The 27919-nt window shown below is 31.8% G+C and overlaps 2 protein-coding genes across 4 annotated transcripts; both read left to right on the top strand.

Annotated features, from left to right (window-relative positions):
- Nucleotides 1-571: 571 nt before the first annotated feature.
- On the top strand, nucleotides 572-26764 carry LOC130641316 (D-aminoacyl-tRNA deacylase 1-like). Of its 3 annotated transcripts, none has more exons than XM_057448063.1 (7): nucleotides 572-721; nucleotides 1374-1464; nucleotides 4669-4768; nucleotides 5878-6010; nucleotides 7375-7460; nucleotides 10318-10372; nucleotides 24802-26764. In XM_057448063.1, the coding sequence occupies exons 1-6, from the start codon at nucleotides 679-681 to the stop codon at nucleotides 10327-10329; spliced, it is 465 nt and encodes a 154-aa protein (XP_057304046.1). In that variant the 5' UTR covers nucleotides 572-678; the 3' UTR covers nucleotides 10330-10372; nucleotides 24802-26764. The 3 variants fall into 3 exon arrangements, with proteins under 3 accessions (XP_057304046.1, XP_057304047.1, XP_057304045.1); XM_057448064.1 differs by lacking the exon at nucleotides 24802-26764 and adding an exon at nucleotides 11113-11612; XM_057448062.1 differs by lacking the exon at nucleotides 24802-26764 and adding an exon at nucleotides 10549-11612.
- Nucleotides 21216-23083, top strand: LOC130641302 (transcription factor Sp5-like). Its single transcript, XM_057448045.1, has 2 exons — nucleotides 21216-21592; nucleotides 21702-23083. Exons 1-2 carry the CDS (start codon nucleotides 21533-21535, stop codon nucleotides 22761-22763), a joined length of 1122 nt encoding a protein of 373 aa, XP_057304028.1. The 5' UTR covers nucleotides 21216-21532; the 3' UTR covers nucleotides 22764-23083.
- Nucleotides 26765-27919: the final 1155 nt, after the last annotated feature.

Here is a 27919-nt window from a genome sequence, read left to right as displayed (position 1 = left end):
AGAGTTTGTAAAAGGCTGCTTACTCACCTTAAGAGTTTTTGTATGACAACTTCAAAATTGTTTCTCTCACTTTTATAATTCCACTACATATTCATATAATCATTTTAAGTAGGTAACAATTTTAATAATAATCAGAAGTGACTGCGTTTTTACACACTCTCCAGCTGTGTAAATGTACTTATCACAAATCTCAATGTAGAAAGCCACACAGTAACAGCACATTGAAGTATTTTGACTGTCCATAACGTATGATTTAACGTATGATATATACCTACTGTTACTTCATAATATTGCTTTCTGAAACTAAAACAGGGCAATGTTGGGTATAAATTATTATTGCTCTAAATAAGGTCAATGCCCATTTTATTTCAGTGAAGGCAACTGAACTTAGACCAGACAATTTCTTTTTTGTTTCTGACTCTTACTTTCCTTCCTAAAGATGGAAGATCATTTGGAAAGCAATTAACTTGAAAAGTAATAGACAATGGTGTTCTTTAGATTGTTTTTTTATTATCTCACTTGTGAGCTAAAAAGTCTCTTAGAGTTCAAAATGATTGCACATGACTCTGTTCTTTTTTATTATTACAAGCATATTTGAAAGAATTTCCACAAGGACGATACTATTCTAATATCTGCTCTAATAACATAGGCATTGATATTGTAGATAATTCACATACCATGAAAGCAGTTATACAAAGAGTAACAAGTGCTAGTGTATCAGGTATGTGTGAAGTAAATTTGTATATTTTTATGAATAAGAAACACAAAAAACTTACCTATAAGATAGAAAATTGTTACAGAAAGACATTAAAATGAATATGAAATTTTCTGAAAAGATCTGCTATTTAATACCGAAATAAAATTTGTTGCTACCAAATTCGAATAGGTATTAGCTCGTTTTAAACAAAGTATAAGCATCTGAAAGTGGTTGCTTTATAGTGCTTTATTAAAGAGTCTGAAATACTATATGCAAAAAAAGAGAAAATGAAGAATTAAAATTGTAAATACAACCTGAAAATTGTGCAAAATATGGGATAAAAAATTACCTTAATAATTGATTAAATCTAGTACATTTTTTGGTAGCATTTTGTTTCCGTACACCTAGGTTTAGCGCATAGTGATGCACTCCATATGACTTGTGCAATGTATTGCACATCAAGATTAAGAGTTTTAATTCTTGTTTTTATAAAATAAATTATTTTAAATAACTGCTAAGTGCTGGTCCTGTAATAACTGGAAAAGTATGTCGAGAATATCAGAAAGGAAGGAATGATACTGAACATCCTGTTTTACAATATACTTTTAACCTATGGAAAGTAAAAACAGCAATGTTTTGTTTTTTTAGACTTGCATAATTTTGTTGTTTTTTTCAGTAAATAATGAGATTGTTAGCTCCATTGGACGTGGTTTGTGTGTTTTGGTTGGTATTTCCCGGGACGATACGCAGAAAGATGTAGAATATATGTAAGATTTATTACTTTACTATGTTAAATTATGCTGACTTTTGACTTCCAACAAGTTGCTGTGGCATTTTTTGGTTTAGCGTGTTGCGGAGTAAGTTTATTATTTTTTTAAAATCCCATCTTTTTTGCTATTCAGTGTGAACAAAATAAAGTAAATTTTGTGCAGCGAAGTGCAGTGTTGCGAGGAACTGTAGTTTCAATGTGAATTCAAGCACAAAACATGTTTTTTATAAGACACCAAGTTGTAGGCAACTTAGTACCAGAGCAACCAAAATTAATGACATGTTATAATTAAGAAAAAACATTTTTTGTGATTATTGTCTATAATTCTTTTAGTTGTATTTTTTTAAAAACAAAGAAAAAAATTGTAATTTAACACAATTTTGATCTATGTTTCAAGCACTGATCTTATATGACACATTTATGTGACACATTTATTTTTTCTGTTAAAGAAATTTTGTAAATAATTTTGTAGTGGAGGGTAAGAAGCTTTTAGAACTACGACCTTCCCCAGGCTTTTTTATAAAAGAAAGTGAATAAGTAAAAGAGAAATAAAGATTAGCAATGTAAACTCTTTTTAAAACGAAGAATGATGAAGTCATGTCCTTCACAAATTGGAAAAAAGAAACTTTTTTAAATTTTAGTATGGTTTTATTTTTGTGAAATAGTATTTAAGGTTACTGTAAAGAAAACAAATTTTTTTTTAGGTTTTTTGCAAAACATTTATGACATATAGAAAAAAAAATTCTCTTTTGAATGACATATTTTATATTCCATGAAAATATTTGGAACATCCTTTTTTTCTGGAAAAATTGTGCAAAATGAGTTGAGCATATTATTTGTAAACATTATGCATGATATGGAACATGGAACTCCCATATAAATATATGCATAATAATATTTTCTTAGATAGTTTACTTTCACAATCGATATATATATATATATATGTAAATGTTGTCATATAAAAAATCATTAAAAAAAGTTTAAGTTGAGGAGTATGCATACGAGCTGTCTCTTGTAACCCTGACTTCTGTCTATTAATAATTCTGAACGCATGCACACATATTTAGCATTAAGAAAAAGTTTGCACTACTATCATCTTTCTGCATACTAAATTCACACAATTGTAAAACGAAAATCTTTAAAAACAAATATCTCGCCATTTTTTTCAGCATTTATATTTTGTGTTTATGTTTGTTTGTTGTGGTACAAAGTCAATGCTAATAGAAACTCGAAAACTAAAAGGCCTCCAAAACGTATTCACTCTTATATACATTATTTCAATGATTTTTAATAATTAAGAGTAAAAATTCCTTTTTTTATACTGTGTCGTGTGAATATCTTGTACTAATACTCCAATTCTGTATATATGTCTATGTGACTTTTATAAGGAGGGTTTTTATGTCTTACCTTTAAATTTATGTCCTCACAAAATTTGTTTTATGACATGTTACTAAATTTTATTTAAAATTTCTACATTTAGTCTAGATTTATTTTAGACACACTAAGTAATAATTACATGCTCATTTCTTCAGCGTTACTGATCATTGCTATATTCAGTAAAGTTTTATAAACAAGTTCTCGTTCTGTTTTGTTGCGTTCTGATACACCTTTTCGTCTAGATTCTTTTGACGTTGATTGTTGATTGTGTTTGAACTTGTGTGGTTTAATAATAGGCGAAATGCTACTCTCATCTATTTCTTTGTTGATCTGCATTAAACTTTCTCTGTTTTTCATTCCAGATTTCCCTTTTTTGACTTTTTTGCGCAACGTTTGCCACAGAGATTTAGATTTGTTATTCTTTAATACTTCTTTCTCCTTTTGAGATTTTAAACTTTGAGATGCAATAGCAAATGCTATTTTCCATTCTTCTGCATTCTCCTCTTCTTTTTCTATCCCAGCCATATTTTACTATTCAATACGTTTGCTGTTACTTCCTTAATAATTCAAATTATTTTTCTTATAAGATACAAAGGAATTGTTTCATTGGGTGTGAATTGCAGCAGTTCGCTGTCTTAATAATAGTCTTCTTCCATTCTTAGTAGCAATTTTACGTGATTTTATATATTGTACAATATAAGTCTATACACACCTTATCTAAAATAAAATATCTCTTATTTTTTTTATATTTGTTGCAGCTATTATTACAATTAATATTGTCTATTGGAACTCTTTATTTTGTAAAACGTGTTTTGTTGAATGTGTTCTCTTAATGTTTTTTTACTAAAAGTTGCATAGGCCAGACACAGGAAGAAAATAGTAAAGTACCTTTTCATCTGTTCTGTTTGGTTTATAAAAAGTTTAACAGATGTTTTGGTGCAAAATTTATGTGTTTTTTTTTTGTCTATTCTTTTGCATACTTTTGGTAGCATATAATTTGTCAAATACTCGTAAGATAAAAAAAGGAAATATGTAGATATTTAAAATAATTGTAAATAAAAAATGTGAGAATATAGAGATTTGAAATAGTTATAGATTTATTTTATTTATTAAATATATTTACGACTAGCTTTTATGTATAGTATGTTTTAACTAGTGATGCACTAGATTATCTCAACATAAAAAATGTGTAGTATTCTTAAATTTGTTATTCAACTTGTGCTGTTAGGATCATTTGGAGATTTTTTTTAGTATTCATTTGATGTTACTATTATCATATCAAAGCACACAGGCGTACAAGAAAATATTTCAGACTATAGTGAAAAATGAAATTTTAGTATAAGTAGGTAACAAAGTTTATTGCAGTGTAACACATTTGTGCTAAAGGTGGCATTTCTATGACAACAAGGAAGAAATTTGGCACAATTATTGCATTCGAATTGGTTGAATGCAAACATGTTTTGTCGGGTGTGGCTATGTCTTACAGAAGACGTAATATTGTCTTAAGGGCCGAGCTGCCTAACTAGTGTACTACTATACATTATACATCCTATCTTTTTTTTCAAATTATCCATGTATTTTTTATGTTGATGTTGAGCAAGGATTGTAAACAGCGCAAATTCCATACATCACTGATTACGGCCAATATTATAAACCCTTTTATATCATTAGTTTCTGTCATCCTTTATATATCCTAGTTGTTTAAGTCAGTGGCCACCCTGTAGGTATACACATAAGTAGAAATTCTTTTTGAATTTCCTACCTGTTTGCACATAAATGCAAATTTTTGTTCTATTATTAATGCATTTTAATCCTCGTTTTTTAGTGCACGAAAAATAGTCAATTTGAAATTATTTTCAAATGATGAAGCTCGTTGGAAAAAGTCAGTGAAGGATGAAAATCTGGAAATTTTATGTGTTAGTCAGGTAATTATTTTTTCATTTGCAGAAAACTGCATTTCAGTTACGTTTGCTATCACTGTCAAAGTATGTGACATTAATGATGCATTTGTGAGACAATCTTTTTTAGCAGCTTTTTTGTAACTAAAGTTAACCTATTGTCAGTCATGAAGAATCTATTCCTTTTTTATTACCTTCTTGGTCTAGCTATTGCAAAAGGAGGGATGGACTCCTTTATTAAAGTTTTAAACCCATCATGTGCAAATATCACATAATTACAAAGTCTGCACAACTTTCATGCGCTGAGTAAACAAGACACAGGCTTGAAGATAAAACCTTTTGATTCGAGGTGAATGTACTACCAACTGATCTAATCAGCTTAAATGAGCTGCAATGCATAGACCTATATTTTTTACTCTTTTCTTGTTTGTTTGTTTTTTGCAACTAACAAGTTATAACTAGTACTTAAACTTCTTCGACACAGGACCTTGTGTTAATTTTTACCTGTAACCTTTCGTAGGAGTAATTAATATGTTGGCTGTCAGCCTCACTGTAACCACAATAACGCACTATGTTCAAAATTAAGTACATCACCTTGTACTACTGCAGCAGGGTGGCTACTCCTCCTTAAATTCCTTTAATAACCTTAGAAAAAGAAATGTCCCTAATAGTACTTAAATACACTTTGGAATTTTAGGTATTCTCCTTTATTTCTCCTTATTTCTTAATTTTTCTGATCGTAACATTTTTGGAAATGTGTTTATGGATTTTTCATCACCAGTGAAACAAGACATATTTCTCTGTTACCCGAAATCCTATATTTTCTATCTTTTAGGGCATAATTTATATGTATATTTGTATAATGTGTATACTTCTCTTATCATAGAACATCGTATGTAACTTAAAGAGAACTAAAATTGGTTTTCTCCTTAAATATCCTTATTTTTTTATTTTTTTATTCTCGTTTGCAGCAAAATATCCATAAAAAATGTTAATTTGTCTCCTTAATTCTCCTTAATATCCTTACTTTTGTTCTCATTTTTATTAGTGGTCACCCTGTGCAGGAAAAGGTTTCATTCTTAAATCGCCAGGCTGGGTATTGGTGAACGAGACATGTAATTTGTTTTTCATTTTAGTTTACACTTTACAGTATCCTGAAGGGTAACAAACTGGATTTCCATTGTGCAATGGCACCTGACGAATCAAAGTCATTTTATGAAGGATTTTTAAGTCACCTAAAATCAATATATGCAGCTGACTTGGTTAAAGGTAGGTTTATGATTTGGCTTTTGTTTAGATTAATGGTATAAGCAAAGATTTTTCCTTCTTATTTCTCTTCTTTTTTCAGTGGTAATTAAAATCAGAGTAAACTTAGTCGGGAACCCTTTTATCTATGAACCAAAGTGGTAGTTGCAAGCAGCAATCAAAGAATGTGGGTTTCTTTAAAAACGGGAGTTACAACCTTCCATAATATAGTGATGTAACTTCAAAACCACAATTTCCTATTGGCTCTTTTATAGCTCTTTCTTTTGTGCTTCCTACTTTACATATTTTGAAAGTTTTACATCTTTTATCAACATTTTCGACAAAATTCAAATCTTAAATGTATTTATTTTATTGTGTCAGCTAGGTTATTCAAGGGACAAAGAGATTCTTTTGTTTTTATGATCTCGAATTGCTCATTTAAGCCTATCAATGAAAAAATAACACCCAAAAATAAATCTCTCGCTCAAAGTTACAATAATTTAGACTGGGCGAGCGAGCAATCTGAATAAATATAATAACTTTATAAACACATATTTTTTACAAATCTTTTTTATCTATTTTATCTTGTCTTTTTTATATATTTTAGTTATTTTTTAATGCAAATAATAAGAAAGATAACATTGGTTTCCATGTGAGATGAATTGATGTTGCTCAGCCAGGAAACCTTTTTTTGGAATTGGGGGAGCAATTTATGGATCAGCTAGTTTCTCATTTCTTAAAATTGGCGAGACTTTGAGTGAGCAAGAGCGATCTTTTTAACCTTATTGATAGGCCTGCCATTATAGCATACTACATTACTTCTGATTTTTACCTACGTAATTTATCGTTTATGCTTTGATTAGAATTGAAAATGCCTAACTAGCTAGCTAGCAAGCTGCAGAATTGCTGGATGGTTTTGCACTTCTAACTCTAATATTGTCGCTAGGTAGACGAACGTTTAAGTGTATTATCAGCTTGGTGCATTTTAAAAGTATTGGTAAACTGGCAAAATATTGTGCGAAATATACAACTTTTATTCCAAAGACCCGTTGTCAAATGATAGTGTCACAGGACATATTTACGACAAACTGTTAAAACATATTTAATAGGTATAGCAGCTCTCTTTTTAAAAAATATTATTAAAAATATTAACATCGGTCTTATTATCTTTGCAATTAACTTGATAGTGCTAGGACAAGTTATTATTGTATATAACGTTTGTAAAATATTTTTGACCGAATGTAACATTAACATTGATTCGAAGAGTGAATTGATCAAAACAACATTAAATTTAAAAATAAAAAATGTCCATTAGTTTGTCCAAAATGGTGGTATAAATAAGTTTTATTGACAATAAATGCTTAAAAATTATTTTCTTTTAACTTTAGATGGAGCTTTTGGTGAGTACATGCAAGTCCAAATACAAAACGATGGTCCTGTCACTATAGAACTTGATTCACAACCCACTAAAAAGGTAAAAATTATTTTTAACTTAAAGAATATTGCCACTCATCTGTTCAATATTTATTTTCATACACATTCTTGTGCCCAGAGCTCTTTAAGATAAAACCTTAAAAGTAGCTCTGGTCACGTGATGGATTCTGATTGGTCTATTCTGATTGGTCTATTATTAGGGACCTATGTTTTTTTGCGGAAAATTGTATTTATCATTTAAATGTAAACAAACATGGCGGTGGAAAGACAAAGGATCGAAGTATGCACGCGTTTGATTATGTTGCGTTTGATTATATCTACCCAGAACATAATTCTTTTCTCTCTTTAAAAAAAAACATTCACTGTTAGTGTTTGACCATTTTTTACATAGCTAGCTTTTAGTGCCACACATGGCCCACTAGCCAAGCTGAAAGGAGCCGGTCTGGTGGCTGACATAATGGGTGGTTTTGCCTTCTTTTTTACTCTGCTACTAGCTAGCAAAAGCTACTGCATGATATGCAAATGTTTATTCGTGCAGCAGGGAATTGTTTTTACCTAGCTACGCTTTTTGAGAGTTCTCTTTTTCATAAAAAGATATAAATTCCTCTCTGGCTTTAAACGAAAAGCTGTCCAATTCTATTACTGTTGGAGTAATGTTCAGTGAAAAAATCAGCTATATTTAAAATGTTGTGACTACCAGATTTTACCCGACTTTAGATCATAAGTCGTTTGAGTGCGAATGTTAATTAATGTGACAATTCTGAAGCAATTTCGCAAAAGTTCTTATTTCATTTGAACTATATGCCCTATATACACTCAGTATAAGTTTTTTAATATAAGAACCAAATATAGTGGTTGTAAAAAAACTTGCTTGAAAAAAATTTCGGCCTCTTTATTGGAATTGTAGTGGACAGAATCTCTTTAATAATAGCCGTCGTCTGTCTATATTTCCGCGAAAGCGGCGTCTGTAACGGAACCCGTGGATTTTTCCACGGGCTAACGTCTATCTATATTATAATACCGGTATACGTCTGTCCGTCTGTCTGTCACTCAAAATGGTACCTTAGCTGCGCAAGTAGCGAGACGCACGCAATGCGATATAAAAAGGACGGGCGATCCCGTGGATTTTTCCACGGGTTACCGACCATTTTCGTAGAAAAGTGTATTATATATTATATAATATTATTTCAAGAAGCTAGATTTGAAAATAAAAATAAAAACACAAATGAGTACTTAGTTTACCAATGGTTTGCTAATTTAAATCCACGGATTTTCGTGTTTGTCTTTGCGTCAACGAATTCACTTAATAGAGAAAATGCTGACATATTTTTTGACAAAACATAAGACATGTAAAACATCAACATGATTGTTTTTATTTTACTTTAGCTTGCCATTCAACCTGGCACTGTGATATTATATTAATTTTTATACATCGTTGATGGTAGTGATTTTACTCTAGTCTAAAAAAGTTTTGGACACCTAACAACATTTTTTTCAAAAATTTAGACAAATGGTTACACATATTTATTAGAATTTGCCCCTACGACATTTGTTCATCCCAAACTTTTGGTGCAGTGCTGACTTGCTCTGTCTGCAACGTTTTTGTGTAGATTTAAATCGTTCTATGCAATTCCTACAGTGCGAAATCTTGTATGAGTTGTTAGCATAGGTAATAAAATATTTATTTCAATGCTGGAGCTAGGTGGAAAGTGTTGAAATTCATAAATCCCAAACACGAGGACCAAATGTTTGAAGCAACGACTTTGTCAGTTTTAAGGTAAATGATATAGGACAATTTACCAGCAGTATCAAAATATTTACACCTTAACAAATGAATAGTGTGTACACCCGTATAAGTTAAGTAGGCGTGGACTATCAAGTGACATGCAGCTCCTGTGTATTGACACGTGATCTTATACGTAAAAACAATAAACACATGGTTAACTTTCGGTTAACTGTTTGACTCCTGTTGTTTTATTTTTACTCTCAGTAGCCAAATGAGTTCAAAAGGGTTAAAAAATGGTTCTGGAACATATACTGGAAAACACTTAAAGTGTGATTCTGGTTTATGTATGCAAGATTTTGAACAGGAAATGGCCTAGCTGATCAATTGATTTGAATTTGGGGGAGGAGTTATAAAAACGCGTGTGTTCTTTTTTTGAAAAATAGGAATGCAATAATGTGCATTGAATTAAGTTTTTTGTATCAAATAATTGACAAGCTGACAAGAACAGGAAAAAAGTTTGTTTAGTTACGTAATTTGTTTTACTTGCAATGTATCAAAGAAAAATATAGCTATGACAAATTTGTTTGCATATTACTTGTTTGTTTTTACTTTGCAGCAAATTCCATGTAAAATTGTTGAAATAACTTTAAATGTGTGTAATACACTGACCGGCCCAACCTGTTCTGCTTGTTATGGTTGTTCAGAATTTTTGCTCATGGATCAAATTTGAACTATTGGAAAAGTATTAGAAATAACAGAAGATTAGACCAGCGCTAGCGACAATTAGGGCCCGCGGCTTTCTATCGACCCTAGCGAGCCTTCTCCTTTTTCGTATAAGTAAAATTCTTACTCGAGCCTGAAAATTGAGCACGCCATCAAGTTGTGGTATGGTAAACTGACAATCAAAAAGCTTGCAAAGAAGTTCAAAGAAGTTAAAAAAATGTCTTTTTCTACTCATGGTTTTAATAAAAAAAAGGTGGCCAGCAAGCCTGGTCATAATATGCTTATGCTTGATTTTCTGGACATTTTAGATTTGTTATCGTCATGTGTATACTTTAAGGCGTGACCAGTTCGTAGTTAGAAAAAAACAAACAAGTCATACAACTTTTCAAGCTTCCAGTTTTTATGTAGTTTTGTTATATTTGAGTGTATTTCGCATTTTTTATTTCAGAACGATGAATGAGAGAATACTTGACTGGCAGTGAACGTTCGTATTCTGCGCAGAGGTAAAAAAAATACTTTGTTTAATTATGTACTCTATATGATAAAGTATGTGGTCGTGTTGCGGGAAGAAAGTGCACTCGTCTTGAAACATTTTTTTTTTTGCTATCCCTAGTTTTTCTGTTTGTTTATATAATATAAATCCAGCCCACACATCGTTTTTTTTTTGTTTTTTTTTTAGTATTTGCTATACTGCTCCTTGTTACAAACCGTACAGAAATGGAACTTGGTGTATTAACGTCATTTCTGTTTTAGTGTTTATACCGAATAAATTCTCTAGTTACAAATAATTTTTAAAAGGTACATGCATGCTGTTGTTCACGGTATTGCAAAAATATGGAATGTACACGATTTTTTGAGCGAAACACAAAAAGCTTACATTCTTTTTCACAGTCTCAACTTTTATTTGTTGATTGTTGACTCTTAAGATGAAATTAGATTAGTAAGGGTGATTGGCCAACCAAATCCAAACTTCAGTTTCAATCGCATTTGTCACGTGAACTTTTCTATGTCCCTTTTTTTGCCCCTTTTCTTTCTTTATTTTTTACTACAATCTGGGTTGTCATTTACCAGTTGTTTTCTTCTTTGAATGATTTTAGCCCCGTGTTGGTTATAAAAAAGCCTGTATATATCTAAGAGATATTATGTAAAAAAGACGAATAAATCAAATGATCAAACAATTATAGTTTGTCATTTGAATGCATAATTGTTACAAGGTATTTCACATGTTTGTTTTTGAGAGAAGAAGACAAAGTTGGTTTCTCCGCAACAAAGCAACCACTAAACATTCCTATCATCCGGTACACTTACTTATCATCCGGTACACTTACTTATCATCCGGTATAGAAATTGATCATCCGGTATAAAACGTTATTTTCCGGTCATTGTTTACAGTGAAGAAAATGTTTTAACATTGTATTTGGTTAGAATGAGTTGTTTCTATTCTATTCAAGTATCCCCTTAATACTATGTTAACTTAAATAAGAAACAGTCATCATCAAATGACAGGTGACATTATACTCAATTAATCTCTGACACATGTCCGCATGATTTAATTAGTGGACCGGCCTTCTAAGTTATTTTATTACATATATGTATGATATATCAACGTTCCATCTTTGTGTTGTTATGGTAACGTCATGATCGTTTCGAAAGATCTTTCCAGAGTTTTGATGTGTTGTTGTTTGTTCGGATTATATCTTTTAATTCGTTTACGTGTTAAATAAATTAATAAAAAACAAACAATTCGGTTCTTTTTCATCTTTTTTCGTGTTTTTCTTATTTCTACACTTTATTTTTTTCCATTCAAAGAAATGACAAGCTTATATTGTTTGCATAGTAGATGTATATATTTATGTACAATCTCTTTTCTATAAACTTCTGTGCAACAGTGTCCAGCCCTTAAAAAAATATTTTTAATATACCTGGAATTTAAGTAAACACCTGGGAATACCTTAAAAATTGATTCTTCGTGAATTTAACCTAAAAATACTTTTTCTGTTTAAATTTAAAATGGGCTGCATTCACTCCTTTAGTTGACACAAAAATTTTATAATCAATTTTTAAATTTTAGGGATGTTTTAACCATGCCATACAAACTGACGCCAAAAAATTGCACGTGTCACGTGTCTTGTTGTCTTCTTTCATATTAATAATTAATACCTAAAAGAGTTTACAAATGCACCTAAAAATTTATCGGTCAAGTGTTGCAAGCAAACTGTATTGTTTTAAGAACTTCATATTAGTAGGTTTGCGTATTTTTCTTGATGTGTAAAAATTTCGTCTAATGCTTCTGTATTTTTACCCTCGTTTTTTTTATAATGCCGTCTTTAAAACCTCTTCGGTCTCATGTCAAAAATTTAAGTATTGTAGAATATTGTTAATATTTTAGGTTGTCGGAAAAGGTGACCTTGAAAACCCATCATTTTCTGCAGAATAATTTTTAAAATATGAAAACTCTCTCTACCTATCAAACATTGCCTCGTATATGTTGTGTTTACACTTGTTAAATAATTAATTCCCATAGGTTTAAATGTTTAGCATTGCTATTGTTAATTTTTTACATTACCTTGTTGCGTATACCTAGTTAGTTGCTTCCGAATCTTATAATATTGCAAACACTTAAAAACCCCAAAAACGGCAAAAAAACGTTGAAAATCTCTTTAAAAATTAACCCTGTGAAATGACTAATGCATGAAATTATAATATCATGCATTAGTTTCAGGTTCGTTTAACAATTATCGAGGCAAATATGCTCGCTTAACTATAACCTAGCTGTACTTTGGCTAGCGGTTCTATTTTTCATGTGAATATAACAGAATAGTTAAACTACGATAGATTGTTAGCACAAATTTCCGCGCAACGGAACTCGTGCAGTAAAGCATTGGGTAAAAACCTGTATTTCTGCGGGAATTATCTTATTTTTACAAAAGATATTTTATAAATTTTTTAAACAAGAAGGTACAATTTTGCGTAAATTGTTTTCGCTATTTTGGCTTTATACCAGTTGCTCTATATTTTTGGCGCGAAATTCGTTCATTACCAATCATAGCACAAAACGAACAGCAAAAAAAAATGTGGTACAGTTAATTAATTGAACATGTGGAAGCCAAAGCCGACGATTTTTTTTTTTAGATTTTTTTGATATACCCTAAAATAGATTTTGGAAAAATTATAAGAACAATTCAGGAAATGGATAAAATAAGAACACCTCGGGCTGAAGCCAATAATTTTATGGTTCTTATATTTTATTTTAAAATGAGTAGGTTTATGTGTAAAACTGGAAAAATTTATTTTTTAACCACACAATGTTCGTGCATTCTATTCGCGAATACTTTGAAAATGAGTTCGTTATCGATTTTCGCGCTCTAACGGCCGCCACTTTTACTTGTGCTAAAAAACTAAACCCGTTTCATGTCACACTTGCTGAAGAAATATAAATATATGCACGAATAAAGTATTATACTTTCCGATTACAAAATCCAACTAATTAATGATGATTGTACATGAATAAAATAAATGAAATAATAAACATTTTTGAGCCAGTATATAAAATTCATTGTAAAAAAAATCTTTTTCAACGCTGCATTATTCATGTCGAACATGGTTTTGACAAGAAGACGGGCTTGCAAAATAACTTTAAAAAAATATGTGGAGACTTTTTCAAGGTGCCGGTTTTATTGTTCTCTCCTATCACAATTATGTACAGCACATTAACAGATCCAGCCCATTTTTATTAAGACTTTAACATCAAAGTGGACCGCGATAATTGTCTCTCCAGCCTAATGGGATTTACTTTAGAATTAATATTCATTTATCCGCCCATTTTGTGACAAGCCACCCTCTTCACCAGGCTACTGGTGCTAAATCGAGGAAAGTGATAATACAAAATTTATTTTCAGGGTTAAATATTTGATATTTTGAGCGATTTTTAGAAAATTGGACTATCAGTAAAAAAAACGAAATTTTTTAAAACGATATCCTTTGCTAGGTGTTTAAATACTTTGTTTCGTAAGAACAAATCAACTTTGTTTTGTAAGAACATATCGACTTTGTTTTGTAAGAGCAAATTATGTATAAAAAAGGCTTGTTTAAAATTTTGACCAAATAATATTCTTATGAGAACCAGAAAATCTAAGTTTTATTTTTAGGTGTTCTTATTTCGTTCTTATATTATGAGGATTTTTTTGTTTATTTATCTCACAGTACAATAAAAATTTTGGCGATCTAAAATTTAAGTATATAAAAGTTTTGTCAAATCGTAACAAATAATAGCTACCGCCAAAATTTTTACCTTAAACATGTATTTCTAGCATGTTCGTTTTGTCTGTTTGGAAAAAAAAGAGAAAATTGTTACCATCTTGTCTGATTTTGTTCTCATTTTTCATCCATTCTTGTCTGATTGTTCTTATAAAGTCGTTCTTATACGGAGATTTTTAGGTCGCTTGTACGGCTGGCTACTTCTTTTGTTTTTTAAAAAACGTCTCTTGAACATTTTTTAAATTTGCAGATTTTGAATTCTCTCTGATATCTCGGAAAGGACCTAGGAACTGAGTTTATGTCATACATCTGGCTAGCCATATTCGTATTTCAAGCTCTCGCCAACTAGCCAGTGTTTTGTATTTCCAAACTTTAGTTGCTAGAAAAAGCATTCACAGCAAGTGGTAACCTTTTGAAAAAAAAATATCCGAATCCGTCTAACAATTAGGATTTTATATAGCTTACAACATTTTTTGCTTCTCTTAAAAAGAAAACGAGCTTTAAAATAGAAACTCGAACTTTGCCCAATAGGTTCTCTATCTCAAAAGACCCCGTCTCAGCAGGGCATATAACCTCTTAAATAATTTATTATAACAACGGCTTTTCTATGTGCAGTTGAATTGAAAAGGTTTTCCCTTTCCTCCAAATGAAATATCCGTTTTTTACATATACATTATGAGATTAGCCGGGCTAAGCCTGTTTATCCCGAAATGCTTAGCAATCTTTCCTTTCTGACATTTAATATCCTAATCTAATATACACCGATGTATCGCAATAGGAGGTTTATTTGGATCATAATAGTAGCTATAGAGAAATATGTAATAGCTAACTAGTTGTTATCCCGTGAAAAATTCACAGGAACTCACCCGCCACAGAAAACTCGATAAAATTTTATCGCATTTTTGTAGCTTAAAGATGTGTGTAGCACGACCCGCTTTGGCCGACAGAAAATACGGCATTTGTTGTGGAGAATTTTTAATAACGAAGCCAAAAATTAGATTGGTCGCGTCAACGAAAAAATAGTTTTTGCTTCTACCCCTCAAAAACTAAGAAAGAATCAAACAAATTCCAAGGTTTCCCTCTATGAGCCAGTTTTTTTAAAAAACAAGTGTCTTTTTTTTAAATGGTTGGCTTAGTTGAGGCGTTTTAATTATCAGAATGGGTGATAATTTTTGTTGATATTTCTTAAACATGGAGTTAATTAAGCACAAATGTGTAAATCAGTGCACTTCAATAAAAAAGTGTCAACAAGCTAATACTTGCGCTGGAACACCTATCTATTAGCACCGATATTATTTGTAACTGAACTGTTCACTGTTCAAACTCTCATAACGGTTTTAAGGATGTCTTTCTTTCTACGACACCACGTTGCAAAAATTAGCGTCTAGGGTCAGCAAATCCTGAAAGACTTAATCTATAAAGAGTCCACTTCAGAAAGCTTCTATAGCTGTTACATTGTGATGGGTAGCTTGCAAACATCTTCTGTAGGCTGCTTTCTGTTATTTCCTTAAGGTTTATAATAAAAAAAAGAAATAAAGCCTTGGTTACGAAGCTGGTAAACCCTTTATTAAACGCCGAAGTAAACCCCTGGTTGACGCCCTCTGAAAAATACCATACTGTGACCCATAAACAAATCTTATCAACAGTCACTGTTGCCGAATATCTTATTTACTTGCTCGGGCGCTCATTTTATTTTGGGTGTTAAGGATGGGCGTTCATTCAAATGAAACATAATGATGAAATAATTTTAACATTTTTTACTTGAATTAGAGAAGAAGCACCACTATTTATAAAAAAATTTTTAGCCTTATGGATAGCTTGCAGATAAGAGCCCAATTCAAAAAAAAAAAGTGGCGTGTGGCGCTTTATCAATAAAGGCGTCGCGCAATTCCGTAAATACAGTACTCACATTAAAACAGCATTTTGTAACTAACTTAAAACTTTGGAAAGCAGCCAGCAGTTTATCAGTCGTAATAATTTTTTACTCGTTATTTTACCCTCCCAAATAATCTACGACTAAAGTAGAACGACGAAGAATGTTATGACGAGATACGTAGAGTAGGATTATCAGTAGCGTGTAAATAATTATTGCGGGGAAAATGTCATTTTGGTATTTGAAATTATATGAAGCCCTGTGCAAATCAAATTAAAGCAGAAGAAAGCATTTCGTATTCAGATTTAGAACTAAAGCCAAAAAATACATTGTCATTTTTTACTTAGCTAAACGAGCTTAAAAAAACTTTAGGGACTGGTAAGGACGCGTAAGAGAATATACACGGTTTCATTGATCGATTACACGATTCTGGTGTCGTATAATGCGTCATCTGAGAACTTTCATGAAGTAAAAGCGATGAAAGAATGAAATTTATACGCAAAAAATTTAAAATCTCTAAAAATTCTAAAAATACAAAAATATTTTTGGGTTTACACAGCATAATACGGATTAGAAGAAAGTGTCCGAATTCAAACGAAAATAATTGTATAAATGTTTGAATTATGTCCTTTATATTAAGCCGAAGTTAATCAGATATAAGTTATTGTTAGTTTACATTAGAAAATTTTATACGGTGCATGCAGTTTTTTCGAATTTAAACGAATACGCCTTTCCCGAATTTATTTTCTTTGATGTGCCGCAGCTCTCAACTTTCTTAAAGAAAATGAATGTAATTTTCGAAATCCTCACATAAAAATTGATAAATCGTGAAATTTCCATATTCATACATCAAACAAACAACCTGCTACAGCAGTTTTTTTAATTTTGTACTAATTAACCTTAACGAAGATGAGGCTTGTACAAGTCGAAAATTAAGAAGGCTTTGATCGTAACAATGATGCCACCAAAACAGCACTTTCCAATGTGGGATGAAGTTGAAAATTTATACATTAACCAATTTACTGATGCTGAAAATGATGTTAAGGTCAAAAGATCAAAATTCCAAAATTTTAAAAAAACAAGTAATTCGGGAAACGTGTATTCGGAAAAAACTTTTCAATTTTTTTTTTATCGTTTTCATGCTGAAACCGTATAAATTTTTGAAATCTGGTGTAAACAAAAGGAGACTGCTGAATTTGAAATTTACAGATATATTATATATAGTTCTACGTTGATCAGAATATTACAGTTAGTGTAAATCGTTAAGAAGAAAAAATGCAAATTTCGTGTGAACTAATTTTCGCGAAATAAACTCGCGAAAATTAATTCCCTAGACATCAATTTCAATATCCCTTCGCGGATCACCACATGAAGTCACATCATCGTGATTTATTAGAAAAACAATGGTTGGAATTTTTCTTAAAAAAATCGTTTTTTAAAGCAAAGTATCAAAAGCCTTACACCAAACGTTCTTTCCATGATTCTGTTACTTCCTCAAAGAGACTGGAAAAGAGGTTGATACAAAACACAGCTGTGTAAATCATCTCTCAAATAAAATAATACTACTCTCAAGGTGAAACTAATCTCTCTTTGAATTTCACGAGTGCGCTTCTTTTTGTACTATTCATGCGAACGAGATATTCGAGGAAATAGAGAACGGGGTGATAATATACTCTAAGCTGCTAAGGCGATTAACTGAAAGTCATACCGCTGTAATCGGAATTTTATATGTTTTCACACTCATACCTTTTTTATTGTTGCATGCTGGGTTTTTTTGTTTTGAGCAGCTCATGTTTTCTTCTTCTTAATGTTTTGCTTAGTATTTGCACGATATGCTTTACTCCGCCGTTTATCTTTTTTATTGTGGTTTTTATATGAAAATATTACAGTCATATCTAGGGATAGTCTTAAAGAGTTTCATTTCAATTTGCATTTTTTTTTACCATTTTCCTTAAAAAGAAAAAAAGCTATAGCTGGGCTTCCATTGAAACGAAATTAATCGATCGATGACGTCATTGGTTGAGAATGTAGAGTTCATTCCCATCGATTCGACCAATTTTGTTTAGCTAAGTGTAAGCCCACCTTTAAATAAATAAGCCGGAATGCAATCGTTGACAATTTGGCTTCAGTGATGCTAAAGCTGTCGTAGCTACTGACAGATGAAATTGATAATATACGCAGAACTTTTGTAATAATCTGTAGTTAGAAACACGTGATATCGCAAGTCCTTTTTAGAAGAATGCAGTAGATTCTGAACACGTCTCATATCACTAGAAAAAGAAAATTATCCCTGGAACAAGGATAAAAAAACAATCATTTTGACTTACTCCAAGTTTTTCTCTTTAACAGCTCTGGAATACCAATTCTTTTTATTTACTAAATAGTTTTTTAAAAACCCGAGCCTTGTGTTATGTACAAAACCTTGCTTATAGAAAAGCGTTAAGTTTAAAATATCACTTGTCTTGTGTTACAAGAGCGTTGTCTTTTCGTACTGTAACTGATACGATTTAGTGCTTAAATGATGCTACGCGTGTTTATGTTTTTTTGTCAGGCTTTGTGTACTGTGAACTAGAAATATTTTGCTTCGTTTTAAGAAAGTACTGTGTCTTTTCTACGAATACACAGCGGAAGATGTTTTCAGCCCAACTCACATTTTTGTTCTGCGTACTCTTTTAAAGTTCTGCGTCCTCCAATTCGAATGTTGGGTTCTTCCTTAGACTTCCTTAGACATCTTCTCGCACTCTGGGTTTTTCGGTATGCCAATTCTTGTTTTCTTTTTCAAAAGCATATTTGGATGCAATTAAATATTCTAAATACGCTTAAGAAAAGGAATGTTTAGAAATATGAAGTATGCATTTTTCAAAGAAACAGTTTTAATGCACATTACGTTGGACTTGGCTCTTACAACTGCCGACTCGCAAGATAATTTAAAAGATGAGGATTTATTAAAGCAATTTAAAGATATCAGATAGGGGTCAGAAAAGGTAAACAATGCCTGGATCAACTATATTGAACTTCCCCAACTTAAACAGAGTACTATATTCTTTTAAACGACTTTGTTATATAAAACGTATGTATAATGACGACTAAAAGTTTTTTTCCTGGCAAAAACAGTTGTTAAATAAAGTGGTAGAACGTCAGAGAGCTCACAGTAACTATTTCGAATTAAACACGTTTATATTATTAAAAGAGACTGAGCACAAATCGTGTTTTATGACGATGTGACAAGCTGTTTCTTTTCTACTCGTTATTTTTAACATAGCTAAGCATTATCAGGCGACAGCGTATGATGATGTTAAATATTACAGATATTAAAAAAAGCAAAAAATAACTTTTATTGCCAGCTAATACGTTCATCAATTCAACTAATTTAACAAAGCTGTATATAATAGGAGTGAAATTACGCTGTTTATGCACGCTAATCCGTTTAAATCGATCTTCAAAACATTTGGAGTTACTATAACTAGCCTTTAATCACCCTTAAGTGATACTAGGCGGACTAGCTCATCAATTTGAAGACAAATATAAAAGTGTTACACCGCAAATTTACATGTCTCCATCATAATCACCCGTCAGCTTGTAGGAAAACTATCAATTTGATGCTATTTTTGTGGCTCACGTTGTGGGTCAAGAATGTGGTAATGAGTACGCTAGATTATTTGATTAACTGAGAGGCGGACTTGAAGTTTATGATAGTAATTACGGAAGAAGGAGGGTATTATGTGAAAATCTTGTCTCTGGTTGATGTTGTTCTTTCAAACATCAAAAGAAACCGACTTCAATACGTCATTGACAAGTGGAAATTATCTCCTTCATACAAACACACTCCTTCGTTGAAGCTATTTAATTTATTTTCTAGTTGTGCAAAAATGATAAGTTTGGTTGGGAAAATCTTTTTGAATAATTAAAGAACCTCCGATATCATATTTTTTTTCTGTAAAATTTGAGTTTCATGGTTTAAGAATTCTCTTTGTGGTTGCGTAAGCAGTATTTAAAACACCATAAAATACTCCTTTTCTCGTGAATAATAAGAAAAAGTATAATATCATAGATATGAATCTCTCATTCTATTGCTAATTTATCCATGGCGTCAGTATTGATATATACTATGTATATACATATATACAACTTTATTCGCATTTAGATGCGAACGCCTTTTTTAAAAAACATGTTTAAAATTTTAATCAAACCATCTATGTATTCTATTTAGCGTTAATTCATAGGATCGTTAACATTTAAGTAGTGTTGGTTAATTTTTTTTATGAAAACAAAATTCAGGCCAACCTGCTAATTGGTAAAGGTAAAAGTGTATTTATCAAACTCCCAAGAGACGTGCAAAGTATATTAACTTTTCTCTATAACTTACACCGCCTCGATATAATTGGCTTTATAAATAAAATAGGCGTTCTCTCATTGTGTTCAGCGGCGAAGATCAAAAGGAATGATAAATGTTTAAAACGCGTTAATGGGCCCTGCCCCTTCTCTTGTTTTACGAACGAGTTTAATCTGTCTCGCTCTTCACCGCTAGTCGTCAGTAACAATATACAACATCTTCCCGATTTTATATTTTTAATTTCCTATTTAAAATATTTTTTTATATAAATCTAACATGCTATTGACAGCATGATATTTCCTGATTACGTGGTATGGTGTAGGCTAAGGATATAGTTCATGAAAAAACAAAAGTTTTAATTCATTGAAGTATAGATGTGATTCTAAAAAATTTGAACTTTTAATTTTTTTTTGATAAAATCCAATTGTGTAAAAAATATTGCTTGCTTGAGGAACTAAAAATTCAATGCGCGTTTTTTTTTTTTTTTTTTTGCGGTACAAATGTAGTACGTAGATGGCTCACCTTGGTTTGCTCTTTAATCGTAAAATCGGTAAAATCGGTAAAACACGCTAAAGGCAGGTTCGTCGGCAAACATAAAAGAAAATTTTCATTGCAGAAAACCTAACATTTATGTCAATAGTCGGATAGTGGGTACAATTATTTTATTAAAACAATTGTTAAGTTATACTCAAGAGATTTAAGCCAATCATGTTAAAAATGTATTGTTAACTTAACAACCAATGAAGTTCTTTTGCATTGTTAATGAACCAATCGTTTCGCTTGTTATTGTGTTGTCGGTTTCTTCTGATGTATAATGTTAATATCTTTCCCGCCTCAAATATTCTTTTCTTTACCGCCTTAGTCCAGCCCATGTTTTGTGTGAACAATAACAAACTGATTATAATGCGCCATTTCGCAGTCAGAGGCGGGCCAACTTCTACTCTTCAAAGGAACCGACGCTATTTACGATCAGTTGTCGGTTTCTTCTGATGTCTGAAGTGATTGTAGCGGCTTCTTTTGATGTGGATATAACGTTTGAAAATTATTACTACAACCAGCTGACATAAAGGGTTTCGTAGGTGGAGTTGGTTTAGTAAGAAGTATTCTGCCATACTGAACACATCTCAGAGTGATCAGTGTACCGCGAACCGAGAGCAGTTATATTTATAGATACGTTATTATACAAACTTTAAAATAAAGATGTCACCGCCAAGTCGTGCCTCATCAATATGTTCAAGTTTTATGATGAATGGTCAATGTGTAAGTGTTTTTAATTTTTTTAGAAAGTTTATGCTGAAAATTATTTTTGTGCTTTTATACTTTGTTATTTTTTTATATAAACTTATGATTTTTTATTTTTTATTTTCAGGATCATTCAAAACATTCACCACTTGCTATGCTTGCAGCTACATGTAAAAAAATTGGACGCCCAACAAGCCCAATTCTTGATGGTCAACCACCTAAAAAAATATTTCAACCTTGGAATCATGAAGCTCCCTTATCACCAACATCAAAAGTACGCAATTTTCTCGAAACGAGTGCATATTCTTTGCCTCCAAGTCCTCCTTTAAAACCAGATTACAGAACATCACCTGTCGACATTCGCTTTATGCCAACAACAACAGCAGCTCCTGTTTCTAAAATAACTAGAGAACCTTATATTTCTGCAACAACATTTCAACGGATTTCACCAAAACAGTCCTGTTCTAAATGTGCTGCTGGACAATTATGTAAACCTATTCCAAAGATTCCTTCTCCAACACTATCACCTCCTATCTCGCCGAACTCTTTACATTCGTTCTGGACTTTACCCTCACATCATCAAATCAGAACGCCTATTTCCACTTCAGTGATGTCTCCAACGCAAATGTATCACTCAAGTCTATCACCTAAAACACCTGTTACTTCAAATGTTCCAGGTACACAACTCTTTACTTTGGGAACAACGAGTCCAGCTATTAATGCTCAACAAGTGAACGCCGGAGTTACCCGAAGATGTCGTCGTTGTAAATGCCCAAACTGTATATCCGGCCAACAGTCTGAACCGAATAAACCAAAACAACATGTGTGTCATATTCCTGGTTGTGGAAAAGTTTATGGTAAAACGAGTCACCTGAAAGCACACCTTAGATGGCATGCTGGTTTGCGTCCGTTCGTGTGTAATTGGTTGTTTTGTAATAAATCATTTACACGCTCGGATGAACTTCAACGTCACTTACGCACGCATACTGGCGAAAAAAGATTCGCATGTCAGGAATGTGGAAAACGTTTCACGAGGTCGGATCATTTATCGAAGCATATGAAAACACACCAAAACAAAGTAGCTAAAGAAGTTGAGAAAGCTCCTGAGAAAATTTCTGAACGCGAAACAAACCAATCTACTGATATTAATATGGATGAAACAAATGTCGAAGTGAACGTTGAAAACTAAATTGACATTTTAGAGATATATTATTTATTTTACAAAAAGTGTTTTTTTTTTCTTTTTCTAAAAACTACATTCGTGTTATGAAAATGAGTCAATTTCGTTCTTAGTTTGTTTTTAAGTAGTTTTCAATTGTTACCTAATAGCTCTTTAACACAAACCCCTACAACATATAATATATGTAGATCGTATTATGTATATATATTGAGTCTTCCTGTATTTATGTAAATATTGTGCATATTTGAATGAATTTATAATGTGACATATTTTGTTAGCTAACAACTAAACTTATAAATACTTAATAAAAAGATACAACAAGCAAATTATTTCATATTATCGTCTTCTGTTTTTAACGATTTTAATCCCAAAGATAATTTTAAGGATTTGTGAAAATTCCTATTCCCTGGTATTGGCAGATATGCGACTGCAAAGTTTCTGCGCTTTTAATAAATCATGTATGATTCAGAAGAGTAGTTGATCCTTTGCGAAAACACGTAAAAAATACACATGCGTTTTTTAAGAACGAACGATGTATAATTAAGTGACTCACAAATTTATGAGTGTACGCTAAACGTCAAACGCGGTATAAAATATTTAAATGTCAAATGATTTAACCACCTCCCTAACTCCAGGTTGACGTTTTCCATACACTTACGATTTGTGAGTCATGCCTACAAATATTGGTGACCATAAAATTTATGCCAGCTAAATTCTGATTTTTAATAAAAAAGAGCAGTACCTAGTTTTCTCAAAAAAATACAGACAGTAAATTCCGAATTTTGTGGAACCTAGAAATGTTTTTGTAACTGGTTTCTTTGAAGTTATCTTTCTTTAAAATTATCTTCTTTTAAGCAAGAATAGAAAAAGAATAAAAAACGCCATTTCAATCTGATTTTTATCCATCCTTTTTGTATGACTCTTGACATTTGTTTGAATACTGGGACCATTTAAAGTTTTTTTTTTCAAAATCGAGTAGCCTATGATTTTAAAGACACGTTGAGTCAATAATGAGATTAAAAACCTTGCAAAATTCCCAGACAAGGTGCAAATAAAAGCATTTAATGGCGGTTTCTACAATGTTGTGTTCTTTTACACAAATCAAATGCCTTTTTCTAACCTGTTCTAATAATAATTTCTGTGCTAAAAACGATATTTCTTCGTTTTTTATAAGCTTTCCACCGTGTTATGAATAATAGTAGAAAGAAAGGACCGTCAAGAAAATAATAAGAAAATCTCAGCCTTTTTCTGGTACAATTAGAGCCTCGAGCAAAAAAAATTATTTCTTATTAAAAAAATGATCTATGCACCATTTTAAAAACATTTATGAATTTAATGACTTACACGAAAGTCAATTAAAAGCGGTGATTGTAATTTAGGTTATTTTAATAGCGTGCACTGATGGAGCACAGCGTGCACCCGAGGAGAACAACTGAAACGATTCGTAACCCTTTAAATTTTCGTCGATCTGTTGCGTGCAAGAATGGTTTACAGCTCTTCAGAATTTAAAGTGTAGCGGTTTCATAATGTGTAATATATAGTGCTTTCGTTATTTCTAGGTTTACGTAACGCCCACTGCCTTTTTATGGAAAAGATTTTTAAACTTGCAAAAAAACAATTTTAAGGTTTTATCACAATGGTAATTTACTAAATCAAGATGTATGTCAACCTTGCTCTGAAATCATTTAACCATTTAATTGTTGCTTATGTCCAAATTTAAGATTTGCGAAACTGAAGACAGTGAAAAAAATTCATAAATTAAAGAATTTATTTGCTGATTTTAAGAAGGAATGTTTTTTGGCAATAAAATCTAAAAATAAATTGTAAAAATGTTTTTGTTTTAGCTAAAGTTAATCCTTATTTATTATTTATTATCAATTTAATACTAGCTATTATTTTCGTTTTGTTGTTTGTTATGATATTTTTCGTTTACCTTTCTTTGTTTGTTTGTTTTTTTCTTGTTCTCTTTTCATGTTTTTGCCAGCATTCTCAAGTGGATTGGAAAGCTTGACTTAAATTTTTTTTAAGCAACGCCTTATTTTTTCAGATACTTAAGTACGTATACCACTGGCCGCACCCACATTTCAAGTTAATTTGGTGTTCCGGCGTAACTCTGAGAAAGTTCATTTGGAACAGTAGCCTTCAATTCAAAATACTTATGACGTCACGTTCCTGGTGGAGAACATAGTCATCAAAGAAGGGAGGAGCAAAAATAAATGTTGTGGTAGAGATCTGAAGAACTTACTTCTGGTAGCATGTTGTTTCACATAACCTTTTTCCGTAGTCTTGACATTTCGTTTACAACGCAGTGTGTTTACTTGTAAGTTAAATATAGCATGAAGTCCTTGTAATTCCCATCCCTTTGTTCATTCAAAAAAATATTTTTAACTTTGGTGATACCAGTAATGAAGTACTGGCTGCTGTTGTTATGAAATTTAGAGTATATTGTGTTTTTTGATACAGTTTTGTGTGAATGCCATCTGTTTTTCAGGGATTATCAGGATCCAGCTATTTTTAATATTTATTCGGTATAATAGTTCACTTTCTATGCTATTTAATGTTTTAATTTTGCGTTGAAAACAATGGACATGCTCACTTATTCCTGTAAAGAGAAAATGTAAAAAACAGACCGCGGGAGTCAAATAAATATTTGCTAAAATTGGTGAACTTTTTTTAAAAAAAAAGAGAATACAGTTAATAAATTTAATTTTAGTGCCATTTGGATCATGCGAGTCCAAAAAAATCTGTATGCATTTCAATAAAACCCTTTCACCCCATATGGTCCTGCTTTATACCTACATGAATGTGTGCGCAAGTACAAATATCAGCAAAGTTTCTTAAACATTTGTAAACATTGGGATACGTTTTATGTCTGTGCGCCTTCTTAAATTTGACTGGAAATATTTGCTATAAAGAGCTGCTCTAAGCAAGTCACAAATTTGACGAGCTTTCTTATTAACAACTCAAATTAGTTAGTCAGACTCAGTTTTAAGGAGTAAAATTTAGACTATCAGGCTGGAGGTCTTAGCTTAAAACAATAAGCTATTGTTCAGAACAATAAAGAGTAATAATAATGACAAGCTTGGTTAGAATTTTGGTATTCATTTAAAAGAAAAGCGTGTAGCGTGTATATTGTCAAGGTTTAGGCCTTGGTTGCTTAAATTTCTGAATTTATAGCCTGGCCAGCTGCTTAGGGGCCATTAAATAATTACGTAACACCCAAATTCGTCATTTTTTAGTTGATTTTATGCAATACACATCTAAAAACGATTTTCAGAAATGAGGCTGAGATTATAGGTACATTCATCTGCTACCAAAAAAATAAATTTATAAATTGAAAGGGTTCCTGTTTGAAAGGACGCTAGCTCTATAAATTGTGAAAAAAAACGTGTATTTTCTTTGTTTTCGCTGTTGATTTATAAGCTGTTAAAACGACTTCATGCACTTGTCTCGAATATACAAATTAGACTCGATCATCGACCCTTAGGCGCGTAAAGTTAGTGCGTCAATTTTATGTACAGAAGTACAGCTTTCAATTTGCTGAGTCACCCTTAACGAGACTGTGTCGGTTTTATGTCGCAAACATCTGAAGTAAATTTTTATCATTTTTTTTTTTTTGTTCTCGAGGCTTGGTTTGTTTTTTCGACTTTTCACCTTGAAAACAAGTGTCAGCATTTCTTGAGGCTTGAAAGTTAAGTAAACATTTTTAGCGATTTTTTTTTCTGACTCTTTTTTACCGGTATGGTATTTATCAAGTTTTGCACTGGGTCAGAAAAATTTAACAAGTTTGTCGAAAGCATGCAAGCAGTCAGGAAAATATTGAAAATTTGATTTAGTCGCATAAAAGGAATTCCTCGGGAAGGTAAATGATTTTCTCAGCTCACAAACGCTGTCTTTTTTCTCATGAATATAATATTTAAATAACGACATTGTCATAATTTTGCCGTTGTAATATTTTCTCAGGATATAAATAAAAAATTATACATATATTATGTATTTATTTTGTAAAACTTTACGCCTTCTTTATTAAAATGTTTGAATTTAAGCGGAGATCGTTTTAGCAGCTTGCAACTCGCCAGAATTCAATAAAGTAGAATTCTTCTATGAAATTGATATTGGTGACATTGAGATTCCAAACTTTACGACATCTGCCCCTCCCCTCGACGTCAGTTTGACGTTTATATACATTGTTTTGACTCGTGAAATGATAGTGAAAAACGATCTAAAAAGATAAAAAATCGATGGGCTCAGAAAAATTAGTAATAATTTAAAACAGCAACACGCGAGTGTCTCTGTTCATGTAACAACATCACAAACATACAGCATCTGTAAATACTATCAAACGTAGCAGGGTTGATCGAGACAAATATGATGTTGTCTCGCCAATCCCGGAATCAAGTATTATCTTTTTCACGGGAGGCTTTATAGCCATCGGATATCTAGAAAAAAAACTGGCAAGCTGGGCTACCAGTTTAGATGGCTTTTAAAACTTGATGCTATATCATTAGACCCATCATCTTTTGTAAGACTTTAAAATATGAAAAAATGAGGCCCACAAAAATGGCATTATTTGTGAACTAACAACCCAACCTGAAAAGAGCAGAAACAAAGATAATGAAAACAACAATAATTCTCAAATTTTTTTAAAAAAGCTAGGCAAGCAAAAGCCCCTTGTCTTTGGAAATAAGTAAATTTGAACGAACGTGCTTGAAACTATATTTGACTTGATTACCAAGCTAGCTCAACCCCGTCCACAGGCCATCTTGTATATTTTGTGTCGTTGAGACGTCATATCGCAGACCTGTTGTCAAAAAGAAACAAGATGCCCTGGGGACGAGGTTAACACTGTTTATAAAACGCGCGTATTTAAAGAATTGCGAATTAAAGTTCCAAGTACTTTTAAAAAGGGTCAATGTGGAAGCTTGCTGTTTTTATATAAAATTTTGTTTTTGCATTAAAGTTTTCCTTCCTGAATGGCACAATATACTTCATCATCTTTGCAGCATTTTGGGAAGATAATATGCAGGCTTTCTTACGAAAATTTATATAAATATTACATAGACAGCTTTATGTTCAACGTAATGTTTTTATTATACCTTAATGGGCATGCGCACTTATTCCTGTAGGCAAAATATGTAAACAACGGAATAAAGATGTCAAATGTA

Source organism: Hydractinia symbiolongicarpus, chromosome 4 (genome assembly GCF_029227915.1).
Source record: "Hydractinia symbiolongicarpus strain clone_291-10 chromosome 4, HSymV2.1, whole genome shotgun sequence".
Taxonomy (NCBI): Eukaryota; Metazoa; Cnidaria; class Hydrozoa; order Anthoathecata; family Hydractiniidae; genus Hydractinia; species Hydractinia symbiolongicarpus.
Note: the sequence above shows the minus strand (reverse complement) of the source record. Positions and strands in the feature narration are given on the sequence as shown.